The 19292-nt window shown below is 52.8% G+C and overlaps 1 protein-coding gene across 1 annotated transcript; it reads right to left on the reverse strand.

Annotated features, from left to right (window-relative positions):
- Positions 1-13407: 13407 nt before the first annotated feature.
- KLK1 (kallikrein 1) lies at positions 13408-18780 on the reverse strand. The gene is made up of 5 exons (XM_066374123.1): positions 18629-18780; positions 16254-16413; positions 14432-14718; positions 14167-14303; positions 13408-13613 (listed from the first exon to the last, which is right to left on the reverse strand). Exons 1-5 carry the CDS (start codon positions 18672-18674, stop codon positions 13458-13460), a joined length of 786 nt encoding a protein of 261 aa, XP_066230220.1. The 5' UTR covers positions 18675-18780; the 3' UTR covers positions 13408-13457.
- Between the last annotated feature and the right edge of the window lie 512 nt (positions 18781-19292).

Raw genomic sequence — 19292 nt, forward strand, 5'->3', positions numbered from 1 at the left:
TTCAGTCAGTGGATGGAGTACTGGGTGATTTTTTCCTTTATGTTATTGAAAAATAATATAGAAAGTGTTTTCCATTTAATTAAAAGGGGTAATGGATGGAAATGACTTTCTTATAAAAAATGTCCTATTTTAGAGGACAAAAACCAAGGGGTTTTCCACCTTATATACCTTATATAATATTTAAACAATGGGAAGAACTAATAGGTAAACTTGGTCAAATAACACTGGCTAACAGGGAAATAGGAAGTGGAGTGGTCCCCCTTCTTGGCTTTACTGTCACTCTGCAAAAATGTCCTCTTGATGCAACTGAGAGTTCAGGTCAGTCACTACCAGAGAAGACAATATCCTTTATTTCCTAATTAAGTGTTCCCCACTGTCTCCTTTTCTAAAAAGTTTGACTTGGCATGCAAGTGGAAAACTAAAGCATTCTAATTGGAATATAAATGTTGAGTTACTTGGGCAGGAGAATGGAGATAAGGACATGTGTAATAGCCACCCTCGAGTACTGACATTTTCTAATTCAGACCTCATGACATCTCCACGTGGTAGGAAATTTTATCCCCACCCTACAGATGAGAAAACTGTGGCTCAGAGAGATTAAGTAACTTGAACAAAATTACAGAGCAGGTGGTGGTGGGGTAGACAGGATTTGTATGGGGCTGGAACTGGAAATGGAGTTGGATACTAGGTAGAGGTTGAGGTTGGAGTGGTAAGGATGGAGGCTGAGGTTGAGGCTGGTGTTGGTTTGTGGTTAGGGATATGGAAGGGTTGGAGATTGGTAAGAGAATGGAGATGGGAATGGGTCGTTAGGCTGAGATTGAGAGTGAGGTTCACAGGTGATAGGGATGGGGTTGCAGTTAGGTGTTAAGCTTTGTAAAGGGGTTGGGGATGGCTTGGATGTTGGAGAGAAGATTGAATTGGAATAGAGTTGGAGACAGGCATGGATATCATGGAAGGAGAGGTGGATGCGTTTGAGATTTGATGGTGATGGAGATGGAAGGGGAAATGGGGGCCGGTATTGGCTGAAGATGGGGTTAGGTTGGAAGTTGACATATATATATATTTTTATTGGGATGGGTTGGGGGGTAGGATTTGGATTGGGGCCGGAGGTCAGGATAGGGATGGGGTTGGGTGTCATGGTAGGCACTGTGCAAGGTACACCTCATCTCGGTGTCTCTACAGGAAGGATCTCAGTGTCATGCCTGTTAGGATGCTGATGATGACATTGGAGAAGAGCAGAATGGGCGAGCTGGAGCTGACGAAGAGGAGGATGCTTATGTGCATGAAGCAGAGGCAGAAGCCGGTGAGGCTGGCAAAGATGAGGAAGGCCCAGGCAAAGTCCAACAAGTCTGGGAAAGGAAGGGAACCAGGAACACCAGGATGAATATCAGGTAGGTGCGGACAAGCATAAGGCAGTGAGGAGGGTCCTGGGGCAGTGAGGGCCATCCTGGGGAAGGGAGGGTGATGCAGAGGTCGTGAAAACCATCGCAGAGAAGGGAGGACAAACCCGGGGTGGTGAGGATCATCCCAGGGAAGGCCGAAAGGGGCCCCTGGGACAGAAGAGAAATGAGCTCCAGGAATGGTGAGTCTAGGGCAGGCCTTACAAGCGTTGTAGTCTTGCTCATGCAGGCAGGAGATGTCATGGCAGAGCTCAAAGAAGATGGTGTTGATGGGGATGGTCAGGGGGCCAGCAGGGTCCCCAGGGGGTGTCAGTGGCACCTGGAAGTGGATCCAGGGCTGGCGCAGAGAGATGAGACCAATGATCACCATGCCAGCTAGGGCCAGTGCTAGACTCAGATGGAAGCTGGCCTTCCTGGCCTCATTCAACATCCGCTTCTTTACGGACAGCTGCACCTGTCTGCGTCGATGCTTCTCCTCAAACCTGTGGCAGAGCGCCCACCACCAGTGTCAGCACTGAATCCAGCCACCCAGCCCACCCACCCAGGTCCAGCTGCCAGACCCTGTTCTTCAGACTCCATCTTCCGTATGTCCATCCTCCATGCTTTTTGTATTCCCCCACCCCCCGGGTCCTGCCTCTAGGACATGCTCACCCAGCTTCAGCCTCCACGCTCCTTTGCCTCCAGATCTAGCTTCCAGGCCCTGACACCCCCAAATTCAGTCTTTAGGTTGACTCACAGGTCATGCCTCACCCAGGGCCAGTCTTCAGGTCCAGCTTCCCAACCGTGCCACATCTAAGTCCAGCCTCCAGCCATGCTCCTGATCCCTGACCTTGGATTGCTCTCCCACCACCCTCCCCCCGAATTCTAACCCAGAACTTTTGCCTGAAGCTCTGCCTCTTACCTGCCAACACTGCTCATCGAGTTGTTTGCTGGTGTTCTGTAGGTGGTGCTTTCTAGAGTATTTTTGCTGGCCTTGCTACTGGACAAAGAGACTTTGGAATTCTGCTTGAGAGTTGATGAAATTGATTCAATGCTTTCAATACTGGGCTCGGGGCTGAGAGTAACTGAAGTGGGGGCATCAACTTTGGCCCAGGTTGGTGACTTGAAGCTTTGAAAACTTGAGTGGGACCTCCAGGTGGTTGGTGGGCTGTCTTGGAGACTGACTTCACTAGTGTAGGAAACTGATTCTATTTTGGTCAAAGGCGTGTGGGTAACTACCCAAGGTATTTGGACACTGATGTGGTGAGTTTGGAAACCTGGTGGAACATCTTGGGTATTGACATCGGAATTGCAGGTAACTGATGGCGTCTCTTCGATACTGACTCGACGACCTTGGCTAATGGATGGTGTCTCTTGGATACTTACTTGGTGACTGTTACTAATGGATGGTGGTTCTTGGACACTGACCCGGCGAGTGTGGATAGAGGGTCGAGGCTCTTGGACGCTGACCTGGCGAGTGTGACTAATGGGTGGAGGCTCTTGGATGCTGACCCTGCGAGTGTGGAGAATGGATGAAGGCTCTTGGATGCTGACCCTGCGAGTGTGACTAATGGGTGGAGGCTCTTGGATGCTGACCCTGCGAGTGTGGAGAATGGATGAAGGCTCTTGGACGCTGACCCTGCGAGTGTGACTAGTGGGTGGAGGCTCTTGGATGCTGACCCGGTGAGTGTGGAGAATGGATGAAGGCTCTTGGATGCTGACCCTGTGAGTGTGACTAGTGGGCGGAGGCTCTTGGATGCTGACCTTGCGAGTGTGGAGAATGGACGAAGGCTCTTGGGTGCTGACCATTTGAGTGTGGACAATGGGTGGAGGCTCTTGAGTCTCATCTTGGGTAGTGTTGTTGGGAGATTCTGGAAGATCTGTCTGGTTGCTGTGTTGGCCAGATTGGGACATCTGGGACATGTGGAGGTACCGGGCAAGTCCCCTGATGCACTCAGCAGCCTGTCAACTGCCTTAGCCCTTCTCTCCAGCACCTCTATGACCACCTGGAAGTCCGTTGCTCTCTCTCGGGGTTCAGACTCTGTCCTGTCGGGTTTGGATCTCTTTGTCCCTTCTTTAGTGTTTCTTGGTCATTCCTACTGTCCACAGGCAGGCCTCAGGGCTTCAGTCTGGCCTGCAGCTGGGGGCGGGGAGAGGTTCCGTGACAGTTGGAGGGGTTCCAGGAAGTTGGGGCATTGGCCATGGACACATACCCCTCACCAGACCTGTGTGAGTGACATGGGGTTGGGTCTGGGTCTGGGTGTGGGTCTGGGTGTGTTCAGTGTGGGGTCCGGGCAGGGTCAAGATTTGGTCAAGAAGAGGTGACAGCTGGGTTAGAGAGGTGTCAGGACAGGGCAGGGGTGGAGTGGGGCGTAGGGCGCAATCGCAGGGTGGAGACAAGAGGGCTAAAGAGGGGTCAGGACTAGGTAGGACCGAGTCACCAGCATCTCTGAGATCAGTTCTTACAGTTTCTGAAGGGCCTGGGATCTGAGTTTACAGTTCCCTCTTCCTGGCCCCCTCCCCTACCTCACACCCTTTTCAGGGCCCTCTCTGAACCCATTTTCCCCATTTACTTATTAAAGTCTCAGTTTCCATGTCTCTCCTAGCTCCCTCTCTTTCTCTGTTTGTATTTCTTCACCTTTCCCTGAAGCCTCAGGGACCCAAAGAAGATTGGGCTGCTTTTTGCCCTCAAAGACCTACAATGCACAACCTTAGAAGGGCTGGAGAGAGGCCCGCAGGGGTGCAGCTGCCCTGACGCGCCTGCAGCCTTTTCTGCCAGCAGTGGGGACTTGGGAACTGCTGTTTCCATCATCTTTTCCTTTGGCTTTTGTGATGGCCTTTTGAAAAACAAGCAAGGAAACAAGCAAACAAACAAACAAACAGGCCTGACCTGTGGTGGCGCAGTGGATAAAGCGTCTACCTGGAATGCTGAGGTTGCCGGTTCAAAACCCTGGGCTTGCCTGGTCAAGGCACATATGGGAGTTGATGCTTCCTGCTCCTCCCCCCTTCTCTCTCTCTGTCCTCTCTAAAAAAAAACCGAATAAAATAAAATAAAATAAAACCTTTAAAAAAAACCAAACAAACAGACAAACAAAAGCCAACCCCTCCCCCGCCAACCTTTGTATCTTTAATTACATGAATATTTTACTGCTCTATGCCTCTGTTTCTTCATCTGTCCACAGAGATGATGATACTTCAGAGGGTTTGTCAGAAAGATGACATGGGTTAACAGCATGTTAAAGCACATAGAACCCATTGTGATAAAAACCTGCTGAAGTTTTACTCTTTGTGGACATTGGTTTTGGTTCTAAAAGGTTTTTTTCTCCATCCCCTAAACTCCTTCCTGGGTTCCAATACCCAACTTCCCCAGAAACCCACACTGAGATGTACCACAGAAGAAGAGAAGGGACTTGCTATTACTAGATACCATTAAGGCACCCTTCCATTCATTTATGCACACAGTCATTCACTACACCTTTTCATTAAAAACTAGCAAAGGTTGTGTACCAGGTACTGGGGGCGCAGCAGGAGCACATGGTCTTTGTCCTCTACCTTCATAGAGGTCTGCGGGGAAGACTGGTAGGGGACAAAAACATGAGTGAAATAGCCTGACCTGTGGTGGCGCAGTGGATAAAGCGTCGACCTGGAAATGCTGAGGTTGCTGGTTCGAAACCCTGGGCTTGCCTGGTTAAGGCACATATGAGAGTTGATGCTTCCAGCTCCTCCCCCCTTCTCCTTCTCTGTCTCTCCTCTGTCTCTCCCTCTCCTCTCTAAAATGAATAAATAAATAAAAAATAGTTAAAAAATAGTGAAATAATGAATGGTGAGTGCGTGAAGAATTGCACATTGTAGTGCAGGAGCACTTATTTAATGAGCCTCCTGACCAAGAACTGAGGCTGGGGGGGGGGGGTGTCGGGAAAGGACCTGTGAAGGAACTGACATTGGAGGTGAAGGTGATCAGGGCAGTCTGGGCGGAGGTGAAAGGAGAGTGCCCCGGGGAGAAGTGGGGACACCAAGGTAGGCAACCCTTGGCGTGTGGAGGGACCTGGTGAAGTCCAGCATGGCTGGAGATACAAGAGCAGCGGGGTGGTCGGCAGGAGCAGAGGGGCTTGGCGAACATGGGGCGCACCCCCCTGTGTTCATTCTTCTGACATCATGAGTCTTGGCCTCAGGAACACACTTTGGGACCTGTGTCGGCAGCGTGTGTATCCTGGGTTGGGGTTTGTGACGGCAAAGGAGAGCAGGGGATGAGGTTGAGGGTGGGATGGTTCTAGGGTTTGGGGACCAGGGAATGGAGTGGGGGCTGAGCTTGGAATGGGCTTGTGGGTGGGGGGTGGCTTGGGCATGACCCTCGGAGAGGAGGGCGGGGTTGTGTTTGGGCTGAGGACAGAGAATACGGTGGGCAGCAGGGGGCGCTGAGCGGTGCTGGAGACAAAGTTAAAACAGGATGAGACAGGGACAGCGAAGGAGATGAGGCTGGGATCGGGGTTTGGGTGGAAGGGGGTTGAGAGTGGGGCACAAGGCGAAGATCGAGTGGGGAGGGAGATGAGGCTGGGGTCGGGGACGGGCACTAGCACGCAGCACGGGGTGCAGGCAGGTCCGGATCCCCAGAACTCTGCTCTTCCCCAGCGACCCTGATCTATTCCTGGTACAAGGACAGGAAGTTCATCTTGAGGGGCTGGTCCCTCGTCTTCAGCATCCTCGCAGCTCTGATGTTGCTCAGCCTGATGGATGGGCGAATGGCCTACCTGCATGGCTCCCACACTGGCTACCTGGGCATTTGGATTGACTGCACGAAGCACCAGTGCGCCAAGCTGGACCAAGTCACTGGTCAGTCGGGTCTTGGACAGGCTGTGGAGCACGCGGGAGGGCGGGTGGGTCTTTGGAGGTGGTCAGGGGCAGGAATCTTTAGGTGGACTTCAGGGGAAATCTTTACAATTTTGAGAAAGGGCCTCTGGAGACTTTCTTATAGCCTTGTGAGGGGGGTCTCCTGGAGTTCTTCTTCTTCTTCTTTTTTTCTTTTTCTCCTGGAGTTCTTTTTGGCTTATAAGCAATGGTGGGATTCAAATAGCTTACCAATTGGTTCTCTGCCCTAATGATCTTTTTTTTTTTTTGACCTAACGATCTTTTTAAGTATAAAAAAGATATACCAAAAGTTAGTTTATTATTTCATGCATTTCATAATACTTAAATAAATAAGAACAATAAAAAAGGTACACAAAACTAGGTTATAAGAAAGAGTGTTAAAATATTAATAAAAATATTAAATAATACCTGACAAAAAAAAAATAAACCAACTGCTATTTAAGATATTTCCATATTGCTTCTTGGTTGTCATCCTCCCTTACAATTTTTTTCACCTCTGGACGGAGTGAACATTACTATGGGTGCTTAGAATACACTGTTGTGCAGATGAATGTTAAAAAAGAGCAAGGATTGTAAACTTATGATTTCCACACTGGGCGGCTGCCCAGGCGCCCACCTTAGAGAGAACCCTGATTACAAGTGTCATTTTAACAACCGGTTCGCCAACCTCAACAAAAAAAGTGGGTATCGGTTCTGGCGAACTGGTGCGAATTGGCTGAATCCCACCACTGCTTATAGGAAAACGGGACTGTCATATGCGCTGAAAGGAGAGCATTACACTTGACCAAAAACCAGCCATTAGATAGCTAAAAACATCATTTTCTCTCTCTCTCACTTAAAATGTTGTTTTCCAAAAAAGATGACAAGAGGCTTTCATCTCCTCCAGAAACATTTGCCTCCTTGCTGGTCTCTGCACATGTTCATCGCTCTGGAGCGTTGTGGCTGGAGGCAGGGGCCACAGTGCCTGGACTCAAAGCCTGGCTCCACCGTCTGGTTGCTGAGTCATCCGGGGCACATTTCTTTACCTCTCTGTGCCTCAGTTTTTTTTATTTCTACAAAGGCAGTCTTAGCAGTACCAATTTGTAGGCTGTTTACATGCCAGTTGAAACTGGCGCATAGCCCTAACCAGAGAGCTCCAGTTGGTTGGAGCATTGTCCCAATGCACCAAGGTTGTGGGCTTGATCCCTGGTCATGGCACGTATAAGAAGTAACCAATGGATGCATAACTAAGTGGAACAACAATTTGATATTTCTCTCAAATACAAAAACGTTCCCCTGAAGCCCTGGCTGGGCCACACAGGTATCCCAGACAAAGAATGGTGGGCAGAGCAATGCAATGGAATGATTGGCTTAACACTGGGGCTGGGAGCGGGGCGAAGCTCAGGCAGGAGGCAAAATGCATGGTGGGGAGGGAAGTCATAAATGTCCACTCTTTCTTTTTCTTTTTATTATTTTTTTATTTTTCTGAAGTGAGAAGTGAGGAGGCAGACTCCCACATGTGCCTGACAGGGACCTACCTAGCATGCCCACCAGGGGGCGATGCTCTGCCCATCTGAGGCATTGCTTCGTTGCAACCAGAGCCATTCTAGTGCCTGAGGCTGAAGCCACGGAGCCATTCTCAGCCCTGGGGCCAACTTTGCTCCAATGGAGTCTTGGCTGCGGGAGGGGAAGAGAGAGATGGAGAGAAAGGAGAGTGGGAATGGTGGAGAAGCAGATGGGTTCTTCTCCTGTGTGCCCTGACTGGGAATCGAACCTGGGACTTCCACATGCTAGGCCAACGCTCTACCACTGAGCCAACCGGCCAGGGCCAACATCTACTCTTTCTGACCCAACCAAGGAATGAGCTGGTCTCTGGGATGACAACAACCAGTGTCACCTGAGCTCTCCTTCTCTTGTCTGCTTTCCTTATTCTGCCTTACTCTCTCAGGCCTTTCGTCCCCAGGAGGCTGGGATCGAGGATAAAGCAGCTCCAGGCTCATACTCCTATTGACTAGAGAAGAGTGAGGTGTCCCTGACAACTTGTTAGAGAACGTCCCAACGGTATACAGATGATGGATGTATTATACAACTGTACACCTGAAACATATATAATTTTATTAATCAGTGTCACCGCAATAAGGTCAATAAAAGGTATTTGTTGATGTGAAAAAGGAGTAAACGTCTCAAGGCAGAGCTTTGATCACGTGCCTGTGTTTGGGCCCGTCACCCTGGTCTGGGTCACGGGACACTGTGATTGGCTCTGTCAGAGTCACATGACTATCCCTGTGTGGTCCCAAAGCTCAAGGTAGGTCATGAGAAGCTCTCCACTAGGATTCTGTGGTTGGTCCAAAGATCACCACTGCTATTCTGTATATAGGATTAACCCTTTTCTTGCTGGTTATGTATCAGAGACGTGCAGTTTTCTTGAAGCAAAGCAGATGGAGTCTTAGCTCATTTCGCTAAAACAGTCTTGCCTTGTACAAAAGCAGACACAGTAGGAGGGGGCTAAGAGGAGGAAATGAAATTCTCAGAAGGAGCTGCAATTCTTGCAGACTGCAGTGTAACTTGGATAAGTATGAGTGTCGGGAGCCGATCCACTAATGTTGGCTAACTAGGTCACAGCAGGAGAAGATCCACAACTGCTGGTTGACAAAGTCACAGCAAAAGAAGATAGAGTCACCGCAGTAAAGACCAACAGCTGCGGGTTGACAAAGTCACCGCAAGGAAAGGCACAACAATACTTCCCCCTTTAATCTTTTGAATTAATCTGGCCTTATATTCCCCCCTTTTCTGGGTGCTATTATTTATGGCACAGGAATAATAGTACCGTGCTTTCCCTGTAGATTTGTAGTAATTACTTTGGAAATGAGACAGAAGGTGTAAGTTCCACAGAAAAACCTGTAAGCCTCTTGAACTGGGCTCATAGATATAAGAGGCTGGCTATGATATCCCTCGTAAAGGGTTAAGTTTGTAGGAGAATTTCTTCTTACTAATCATGTTAGAAAGAATAGATTGTGACTTGTGTATGGGTAGAAGGCAGTGGCTGTGCAGAGCACCTTTTGGCCTTCACTTAATTCATCATTTTTCCTCCCTAGCCTTTTCAGGTGATAGAGTAGAGAAACTTTCCTTTCTTCTTGCTTATTTGATCTGCAGATAGTGGTACATTCTAAGAAGAATATAGTTAGAACTTAACTAGTGTGTGAATATAGTAAATAAATAAAATTTGAGTAGACAATAGAATCTTAGGTAAGGTGTTATGGAATGGCCCGTTGCGTGGCCTGGGATGGGAATGCAGTCAGCAAGAAAAGAATGTTTTGCTAAGAGAATTGTTTTATGACTGAAGGCAGTTGCTGGGCTTTCTCAGTGAGACACTCTCATGAGGTTTGTATACCTCCCCAAAAATTCTTTCTTCAGATAATGAGAGGTATGGGAGGGCATCCATAGAAGCAATAGCAATTAATGTCTTCTGAAATTATGTTGCTACTAAGCTATCTTGCGAGTGCACTCTATATATCTTTAAGTAAAAGTTACTCTTAATGTTATGTCAATTTCTTAATGGGCAAGCCTTTTGTTATCTTGTGAGAAAAGTTAGGACACTGCATAAACTCAAGGCCATTTGCCTGAGCAAGCGGTGGTCCTTTGCTAATCCCTAATGATTTTGTCTGTTAATCTCTCTCTGCCCCTTGACTCACAACAACAGTAAAGTTGAGTTATTAGTTAGTACTAATCCTTTAAAAGCTTTTACCGATGTTATCGCTATTCAAGTTATTTTTAAATTGTACTTTGAATGATTTGCCACCTGATTTGTAGTTTATAGATATAAATTAACTGTTATCTGAAAACATGTAAACATAGTGAAACAGAAGCAATGATTAATACCATGTAATTGTAACTTGGTGTGTGTGTATAAAAAAGGAGCTGTACTAGCATTTTGGCAGAGATGCCTGGCAGTAAATGCTAACTAGAGAATAAAGAGAAAGAAAAGAATTCGGCTCTCTCACTCGATTTCGCCGACGCCGTCTCCTCCTGTGGGACCCCTGGATCTCCCCCGGGGCTGGACCCCGGCATATGAGTTCTAAAGTGAGTGTGGCCTGACTGATGGTGGTGCAGTGGATTGAGGGAACCAGTTTGAAACTGAGGTCATTGGCTAGTGTAGGCTTGTGGTTTGAGCATGGACTTCTCAACTTGAGTGCAGGGTCACCGGTTTGAGGGTGGGATCCTGGACACGATTCTAAGGTCACCGGCTAGAACCCAAAGGTCACTGGCTTGAAGCCCAAGGTTGCTGGCTTGAGCCCCCTGGTAGAGGCACATATGAGAAGCAATCAGTGAACAACTAAAGTGAAGCAACTATGAGTTGATGCTTCTCATTTCTCTCCTCTCCTTCTCTCTTCTTTCCTTCCTTTCTTTAAGAAAATAGATAATAAAGTGGTGTGATGATGTCTTTCAGGTACATTGATTTTAGAGTATTTGTAAGTTTTTCTTTTGTGTACATCTGTGTGTGTGCTCTGGGGAATGTGTGTGAGGGTTCTGGGGCGTGAATGGTGGTGACACTGGGGGAGGTTCTGGGTGTGACAGGCCTCACTAGGAGACCTAAGGGTGTGAGGGGAGAGAAAGAAGTGGAGTGACTCTGGAGATGACTAAAGTGACTACAGTGTCTTGGATGACTTTGAAGGTGTTTTTGGGCATGTCTGGGAGTGATGTTGAGGAATTTTTTTTTTTTCAGAGACAGAGAGTCAGAGAGAGGGATAGACAGGGACAGACAGACAGGAACAGAGAGAGATGAGAAGCATCAATCATCAGTTTTTCGTTGCGACACCTTAGTTGTTCAGTGATTGCTTTCTCATATGTGCCTTCAGCAGACCAAGTAACCCCTTGCTCGAGCCAGCGACATTGGGTCCAAGCTGATGAGCTTTTGCTCAAACCAGATGAGCCCGTGTTCAAGCTGGTGACCTCGGGGTCTTGAACCTGGGTCCTCCACATCCCAGTCCGATGCTCTATCCACTGCGCCACCGCCTGGTCAGGCTGATGTTGAGGATATTAATGTGAGTTGCTGGTGGCACATTTTTTGGAAGCATGAGTAGGATGACTTTAGGAGTGTCTGTGGGGTGACTTTAAAAATTATTGAGATGATTCTGTGGAGTGACCTTGAGAATGTGAGTGGGGGTGACTCTGGGGCCATCGGTGGGGTGACCTTGATGGTATGGGTAGTTGATTATGAGGGTGTCTGGGGGTTGACCTTGGGGTAAATGGGGGTGATTTGGGATTACTTTGAAGGTGCGAGTGGGGATGACTGAGTAGATAGGTGACTTTGTGAGTGAGAGTGGAAGTCATTTTGGGGTTTCTAGGAGGTAACTTTGGCGACAGGAGTGGAAATGACTTTGAGGTTGTCTACAGTCAAGCTTTGGGGGCCCCTTAAGGGGGCTGATCATTGTGTCAGTGGGGGTGAGCCTAGAAGTTGACCTTGGAGAGTGTCTGAGAATGATTCTGGGACAATTCTCTTCCCAGTTCTCATCCACATGAGCATGGGCTTCATGATGCTGGCCCTGATGCTGTGTGTCATCCTCCTCCCCACCATGGGCCTCTCCTTCCGACCAGTCTTCCACCGCCTTAAGATCGACTTTGTCTTCAGTATCCTCAGCTTTAGCATTGGTAAGTGTCGGCTTGGGAGAAGGGTGCCCTCCCCACCTTGGCACCACCTGTCTCTCAGACTTTCTGGCTTTAGGAAGGCGTAACTCAGAGTTTCTTTCCTGCTGTCACCTGGGTCTCTCTTTGAAAGTTTCTCAGAATCTCTGCCCAACTCGCACAGTCCTCCTTTCTCTGTCTTTCTCAGTTGGGGTATCTTCCGGGCTTCTCTATTGTTCGTGTGTGTGTGTGTGTGTGTGTGTGTGTGTGTGTGTGTGTCTGCTTGAGGGAGGTTGTCCAGTCTCCCTTCTCTTTCTGGGGGTTGCCTTCTGGGTCCCTGGCTAGCCTTGTGTTCATCTCTGGCCCCACCCACGTGCAGCGCTCCTAATTATCCTCAGCATGACGCTCTTTGTACTCCACTGCGAGGCTCTGAAACCCAGGCCACAGGTATCCTATCTGGCGACCACCTACTTATGCTGGGGCAGCGGCGCCGTGATGCTGTGGACCGGTGAGGGCGGGGCCGCGGGAATAAGGGGCGGGGCCTCGGCAGGGTAGGGGCGGAGCCGGGGTAGAACCCTAGGCAGGGCCTCGGGCAGGATGCGGGCGGACCTAAGGGGAGGTCGGCCTCGAGGAACCTGCTAAGGCCTAAGGTAGGGCTCGGAGTCCAATGGCCCAGCGAGTCCCTTCCCCAGGATTCCTGAACTTATTAAACCACATGGGCACGTGGAGCGATCGGTCGACTAGCTTGGATCGGCGGGAGAGCTATCGCCGGTGGTCCACGCAGAAAAACTCCATGAAGCAGAACTCCAGATCGTCAGACACATACCCCAAATCAAACGTGGGCCAGTCCAATTCCCCTCCCTCCTCAGGAGACCTCCCTCTAACGCCCCTGTCAGCCGTCGTTTCTCAGGACGCGGACTGATAACTGCGGGCAGGTGTTCATCGTGGCCACGCGCCTGAGATCCGACCTCCGCTGGGGCCCCGCCCCCTAAGGACATCCCAGGCCCACCGAGGACTGTCGACTAAGCCCGGTACTTCGAGCTGGGGCCCACGTTCTGCAAAACGCAGCCGGCGCGAGTGGGTGTGGCCCTGCCCGCGTCCTCGCTAGGCCCGCCCCTCGGCGTCCGGCCTTCTCAAGCCACGCCCCGAAGCCGCACTTCCGGTTGGAACTCCTCCCCTTCGAGGGCCAGCCCCGCCTCCTAGTTGTCTAGTCTTGCCCCGCCTCCCCGGCGGACACAACCCTCCCCAGCGTTTGGCGTTGTCCTTCCCCTTGGAAGGCGCGGCTTGCAGTTACATCCCTCCGACCTCCTCCAGGTTTTCCCGCCGCAATAAATGTGGGCTCCACCTAGCCTCTCAGTGTTCGACCCCCCCCCCCCCCCTTGCATCCTTTCCCCGCAGGGCCTGTTTGTCCACACCGGTGACTGCGCAGTCCCATTCCCCAGTCCGTTCCTGCACGCCTCCCGCGGCGGGACCCAGAGAGCTCGGGAGGCGCCAGCCCGACCGCGGTGGGCCCCGGGCTATTCCAGGCGCTCAGCGTCTGGGAGGCCAGATAACACCAGAATTTGATGCATAAACGGTTTTACTGGGGGGTCAGAGACAGGGCCGAGGCATTCAGGGGTTCGCTGCCATGGTCTCCTTGATCCAGTCCAGAAGGGGCATGAGTTTGGCGAAGACACCGGGCTTTTTGGGTCGGCCACACGGGGTGTGGCCCCATGACGTGATTGCTTGCAATACACCGTCGCAGATCAGCGGGCCCCCTGAGTCACCCTACAGAACAAGGGCGCAAGGGGCAGAGGGTGAGGTCAGCGAGGCAGACCTGTGTCCAGCTATGGGAAAAGACAGGGTTATCTCCGGGGTCCACTCCCAGGAGAAGGTGGGTGGGATTCCAACAGAGGGGACAGTGGATCTGGTTCTAGCCAGTGGGGATGGGACAGCAGGGTCCTGTTTCTGTGCACGGGGTGGGGAAGGGCAGGGCGCAGGGGGGCAGGCCCTGCAGACAGGTCAGCAGGCAGGAGGAGCGGGATCAGTCTATAGGACTCCCCCACTTCGGGGCTGATCTCGGATGTCATCTCTCCCAAGTGGCTTTCTCTGACTGACTGGGAGGAAGGGGTGAACTCTGGTGCGAAAGAGGGAGATGCAGGCCATACCTGGATGGGGGTGTGGAAAGGAAAGGGGGCAGGAGGGAGGAGCTGAGGCGCCACGCAGGGTGTTACATCTGGGCAGCTTCGGGGACAGGTGCCTGGGTAGCTCCCAACCTCAGCCCAGAGTCTGAGTCCCCTCCCCCAGCACTCTGAAGCCCAGGGGGGACAGGCGGGCTCACCGCGCAGGTATCCTTGCCACCCTCCAGGTGTCCCGCACACAGCATGACATCTGACACCACCTGGGGGTGCGCTTTTTCACAGTCCTGGTTGGGCAGGATTTTGAGGTCCACGCACTGGAGAGCTTCTGGGTACTTGACTACAGGCCAAGGAGAAACAGGGCTGCGGCGGATGCCCCTGCTCCGCAGTCCCCCCTCAGACCCTGGAGTCCAGGTCCCCAGCCCCCTCCTCCCTACACTCGGGTGTCTTGGCATAAGACTGGCGTACAGTTATATGGTTCGATGCTGCCCCAGCCAGAGGCATAGCAGATGCTCCCCATCTGGGGTTCCTGGGTGGGCAGGTCCAGGACCTTCACAGCCTCTGTGATCTCGGCGGGCTCTTCCAGGTGGAGCAGCATGATGTCGTAGCTGTAGTCCTCTCCCGGATAGGTGGTGTGGTTCTGCAGGACGCTCAGGTTGTATTGAGGGTGTGGGAAGCTCTCTCTGACCTGGACGTACTGCGCTGTCTCTTCCTGCTCATACAGGTTGTGGCGCCCCAGCCAGAGCTGGTAATTGCTGGGGAGAGAGCGGGTGGAACCGAATGAGGAGAGAGGAGGGGAAAAAAGGGAGACGGTTTAGGCAGCGTGGGGGCAGGTCCCAAAAGAGAGGAGGAGAAACAAGGAGAGACACGGAGAGAGAGCACAGGAGCCAGAATCGTGCAGAGATGGGACCGTGAGAAAACAAAGAGATGTGACGATCTGAAAGGCTGATCCGGGCACGGAGAGGCAGGGGGCGAAGAAGAGAGCTTAACAACGTGCAGGGAATCAGACAGAGGGAGAACCGGGAGAAGGAGGGAGCAGAAAGGCGGCAGAGGGAGGGAGAGACAGAGACAGTGAGAAACAGACAAGTGGAAGCAGAGGAGGCTGGGGGTGACAGAACGGGAGGGGGCGGGGGGGGGGCGAGGCCAGCAGGGGGCGGGGCAGGCTGGGGGGCGAGGCCAGCAGGGGGCGGGGCAGGCGGGGGTGGCGAGGCCAGCAGGGGGCGGGGCAGGCTGGGGGGGGGCGAGGCCAGCAGGGGGCGGGGCAGGCTGGGGGGCGAGGCCAGCAGGGGGCGGGGCAGGCGGGGGGGCGAGGCCAGCAGGGGGGCGGGGCAGGCTGGGGGGGGCGAGGCCAGCAGGGGGCGGGGCAGGCGGGGGGGGCGAGGCCAGCAGGGGGCGGGGCAGGCTGGGGGGCGAGGCCAGCAGGGGGCGGGGCAGGCTGGGGGGCGAGGCCAGCAGGGGGCGGGGCAGGCTGGGGGTGGCGAGGCCAGCAGGGGGCGGGGCAGGCTGGGGGGCGAGGCCAGCAGGGGGGGGGCAGGCGGGGGGGGCTGCCACCAGCTCCGCTGCCGCTGCGGCTTCGGCTGTGGGCGGGTTCCCCAACAGGCAGGTGGTCTGGCCCCCAGCCCAAGGTCGGCGTACCCCTTCCCTCCCCACATTCTTCCCTTCCTCTTCTCACTTCTTCCTCCTTCCTCCATCCACCGCCCTCACCCAGATCCAGCTGAAAGCAGCCCTTCCCTGTGTGCCTTTGGAGTGGATGGATTGTCCTAGAGGGTGGGGCTGGGTAGTGTGAGAAGTTCCCCCAACACACACACAGATATTGGGAACAACCCTCCTTTTCCCTGGGGGTCCCCTTCAGCCCCATCCTGGAGGGGGCACAGGAGTGATGGGGAGAAGCAGAGGGGCAAAGACCTAGGGAGAGAGACAGAGCAGAGAGCTCGAGGGTGTGACAAACTGACAGAGGCACCAGCAGAGAGACCCAGAGATGGACAGAGACAGGGAGAGACACAGAGACACGGAGACAGAAGAGAGAGGGACAGAGAGACAAAAATCACAATTAGGGAGAGATACACAACAGAAGCCGGTTTCCAAGAGGCAGAGACAGGAGAGGGGGAGACAGACTTGGGAGAGACAGAGACAGACTCAGCAGCCACGGGAGACCTTCCCCGGGGGGTCACCCCGTCCCAGCCTGTCTATCTCCTGTGACCCTGGACCACAACCTTCCCTTTCTGCTGTAGGTCCCCCAGTCTTGTGGGAGCGCAGACACCCCCTGCCCAGGCGCCCTGCCCCTACTCACTCGTTTATGCAGTGGGCAGCTGTGAGCACCCAGCGGGGGTGCACTAGGACGCCTCCGCACATGAAGGTGTTAAAATGGTACAGTGCTGCCTGCCAGGGATGGGAATTCTTCTCACACTCCCAGCCTCCTATGATCCGGGACTGGATGGGGGGCGCAGCGCCTGTGGAAGGGGTGCTGAGTCGGGGGGTGGGGAGGGGCTGGACTAGGAGAGAGGCCGTGCTATGGACATCGAGAGGCACTCGGCAGAGGACCCGGGTCTGAGGACACGGGGGAAAAGGGTGTTGGGGAGGCCCCAGGATTCTGAAGACTGAGATTGTGGGTTGGTGGCAGGTCCTGGGTGGGGAGCCTACATGGAGAGCAGAGCTGACCCCAGGGATCAGGGTAGGAAACAACAGGGCAGCATCCGAACCGACACTGGGTATGGGGGTTGGGCTTTGGGGGGGATTTGGGGGTCTTGGACTGGAGGACAAGAGGCTGTGGGTTCTCAGAGGGGAAACCAAGGTTAAAGGCCTTAAGAGAGCAGATTAGAGGCTGGGGGAGAAAGGATTTGGAGGGTTAAGAGCAGTGGTAATCAACCTGGTCCCTACCGCCCACTAGTGGGCATTCCAGGTTTCATGGCGGGTGGTAGCGGAGCAACCAAAGTATAAATAAAAAGATAGATTTAACTATAGTAAGTTGTTTTATAAAGATTTATTCTGCCAAACTTAGCAAAATCCGACAGAAAGTACTTGGTAAGTAATTATTATTATATGCTTTAACTTGCTGTAACTCTGCTTTATAAATTTTATAAAGTAAAGTGACTTCCCTACTTTATAAATCGCCATTACTGTGGAACCGGTGGGTGGTTAGAAAATTTTACTACTAACAGAGATACGAAAATGGGCGGTAGGTATAAAAAGGTTGACTGCCCTGGTTAAGAGGCTTCCAGGCTGATGAAATAGTTAGGATTTTCAGAGGGCTGAGTTTTTAGGGTTAGCTTTTCTGGGGTTCTGGAAAGGATGTGGATTTGGAGAATCGGGTCTGAGAGGCCAAGAAGAGCATCTGGGGGATGTGGGGGGTGATTGGGGTTCCTGGCTGGGGCTGGAGGAGTTTGGAGAATTTGGGGTTCCAAGACAAAGAGTGAAAAACAAGGGTCAGGCTAGGAGAGGGGTCCTTGGGGTCTGGAGTCCTGATAACTAGAGCTGGCATTCTATTGTTAGAGGTGGGGGCCCTAGGACAAGGTTGGGGTCGGAACTGGGAGGGGGCTCAAAAGGAAAGAGAGCTGGGATAGTCATTCTGAGATCAGGTGATTCTATGGGGATGGGAGTCACAGTCTGAGGGTCCTGGAAGGTCTGGGGTCCCTTGGGAGCAAAGCCAGGACAGGAATGGAGAAAGAGGCCTACCAGGGGCCAAGCAGCTGTGGGAAGGCAGGGAGGATCCACGTGATGTGGGGTTTTTGAATCCCATGTAGGGGTACTTGGGGGAGGTAGGGGAGGACAGCTGGGCTGGGAAGGTATTTGGGATCCTGGGGAAGGGGTTTGTCCTGGAAAACAAGGACCTGTACAGCAGGGAGCGGGTGGAGAGGGCTGGAGCTTGGGGTAGCGTGGGAATTCTGCCAGGAAAGGAACATGGGCTTAAGGTTCCAGTTGTTCTTCCCAGAGGAGAAGCCTGGCATCGCCGGGTGGAGCCCAGGGCAAAGAGCCAGGGAAGAAGGAGACGTTCACAGAACCCCCATTACAGAATGGGGTGCCCACCTGATCATGGACCAGAAAGTCAGTTTTGGAAGAAACAAGTGTCTGAGGGAATTTGGGGGATCCTGGCAAGGTTCGTAGGACCAGATGTCAGGGACTGGAGATGGAGTCGCAATGGAGAGCTGACAGCTGGTTGGGAAAAGTCTCCAGGGAGTGGCAGGATCTGGGGACCCAGGAGCCAGACCATTGGGGGGAGCTAAAAGGGGTGATGAAGGGGTGATGAAGCTAAAAGTCTCCAGGGCCTGGCGGGATTGGCGGGATACTTGGAAGAGTTGGAGTCCCCCAAAGAGGAAGACCAAAATGGCCCAGAATGCCCCCTTGGTAAAAGGACTGGGAGTAGGATCTGAGTGGGGAGGAGTAGAAAGTTCTGAGGGTCGCTGGGAGGGAGAAGGGCCTGGGGTAGGAGTGAGGACTATGGGAAAGGTAGGAAGGAGGAAGGGCTGGGTAGGATTTTGGGGTGGGCATGGAGGGATAGGGAAGAGCCTGGTGCCCTGGTCTGGCATACACTGTGGTTGGAGGGGTGCAAGCTGGAGTGTTCAGTGGGGTGGGGGGAAGGATTTATTATTATATCATATTGGGGGGGGGAATAAAGGCAGCGTGAGAGTTAGAGCCCGCTCCCTTCCCACATCTTCCCGGCTGTCTTACCAGTCCCTGCCAGGGACAGGGCAAGGCACAGGACCAGGAACCACATGGTGGCAGAGGTGTCCAGAGGCAGGCAGGTGGTGAGCTGAGAGCTGGAGAAGAGCTCCTTGAGGAACCTTTAAAAGCCCTCATCCCCCTGGGCCCCGCCCCTGCCCCGCTGGCACCCCGATGTTGGCCAAGGCCCAGCCCCTGCCACCTGAACTGAACACCTCCTCCCACCCTGGCGCTCTGGAAGGGATGGGAGAATGAGCACCTGTTGTTCTGCCGGGGCCCTCAAGTGCGCTGGAAGCGTTCCTGGAGCCGAGGCCAGCCAGGGCAGGGCTGGAGCTCCTGAGCTCGTGGGGACAAAGCCAGTGAGGATAGGTGGTGGAGTGAGTGGGAAGAGAAACAGGAGGGTGGGAGGGATCACTGACCTCCAATACAAAGCCCCATATTCCTGAACCTCAAGTAAGGCTGTGGACCCCAAGACCCAGTGTACCCTCAAATACAGACAACAGTTCCAGATGCTGCCCTGTTGTCTCCTACCCAGTACCACCAGTGCGGCTCTGACCCCTTCTCCCTGCACTGCTCAGAGCCAAGACACCAGCTTCCCAGTTTCCAGGACCCCCGCCCCCCGAAATATAAGCTTTGGCTTTCAGAACTCCCTGAGTCTTGTATTCCCAGACTC

The sequence above is a fragment of the Saccopteryx leptura genome, chromosome 3, assembly GCF_036850995.1.
Source record: "Saccopteryx leptura isolate mSacLep1 chromosome 3, mSacLep1_pri_phased_curated, whole genome shotgun sequence".
NCBI classification, from domain to species: domain Eukaryota; kingdom Metazoa; phylum Chordata; class Mammalia; order Chiroptera; family Emballonuridae; genus Saccopteryx; species Saccopteryx leptura.

Coding starts and splice junctions, on each gene's coding strand:
- KLK1 (XM_066374123.1), bottom strand. CDS start 18,674: ATGTGGTTCCTGGTCCTGTGCCTTGCCCTGTCCCTGGCAGGGACTG. Junction 16,414..18,628: donor CCTGTCCCTGGCAGGGACTG/GTAAGACAGCCG, acceptor CCCCTTCCACAG/GCGCTGCGCCCCCCATCCAG. Junction 14,304..14,431: donor CAGCATCGAACCATATAACT/GTACGCCAGTCT, acceptor CTTGGCCTGTAG/TCAAGTACCCAGAAGCTCTC.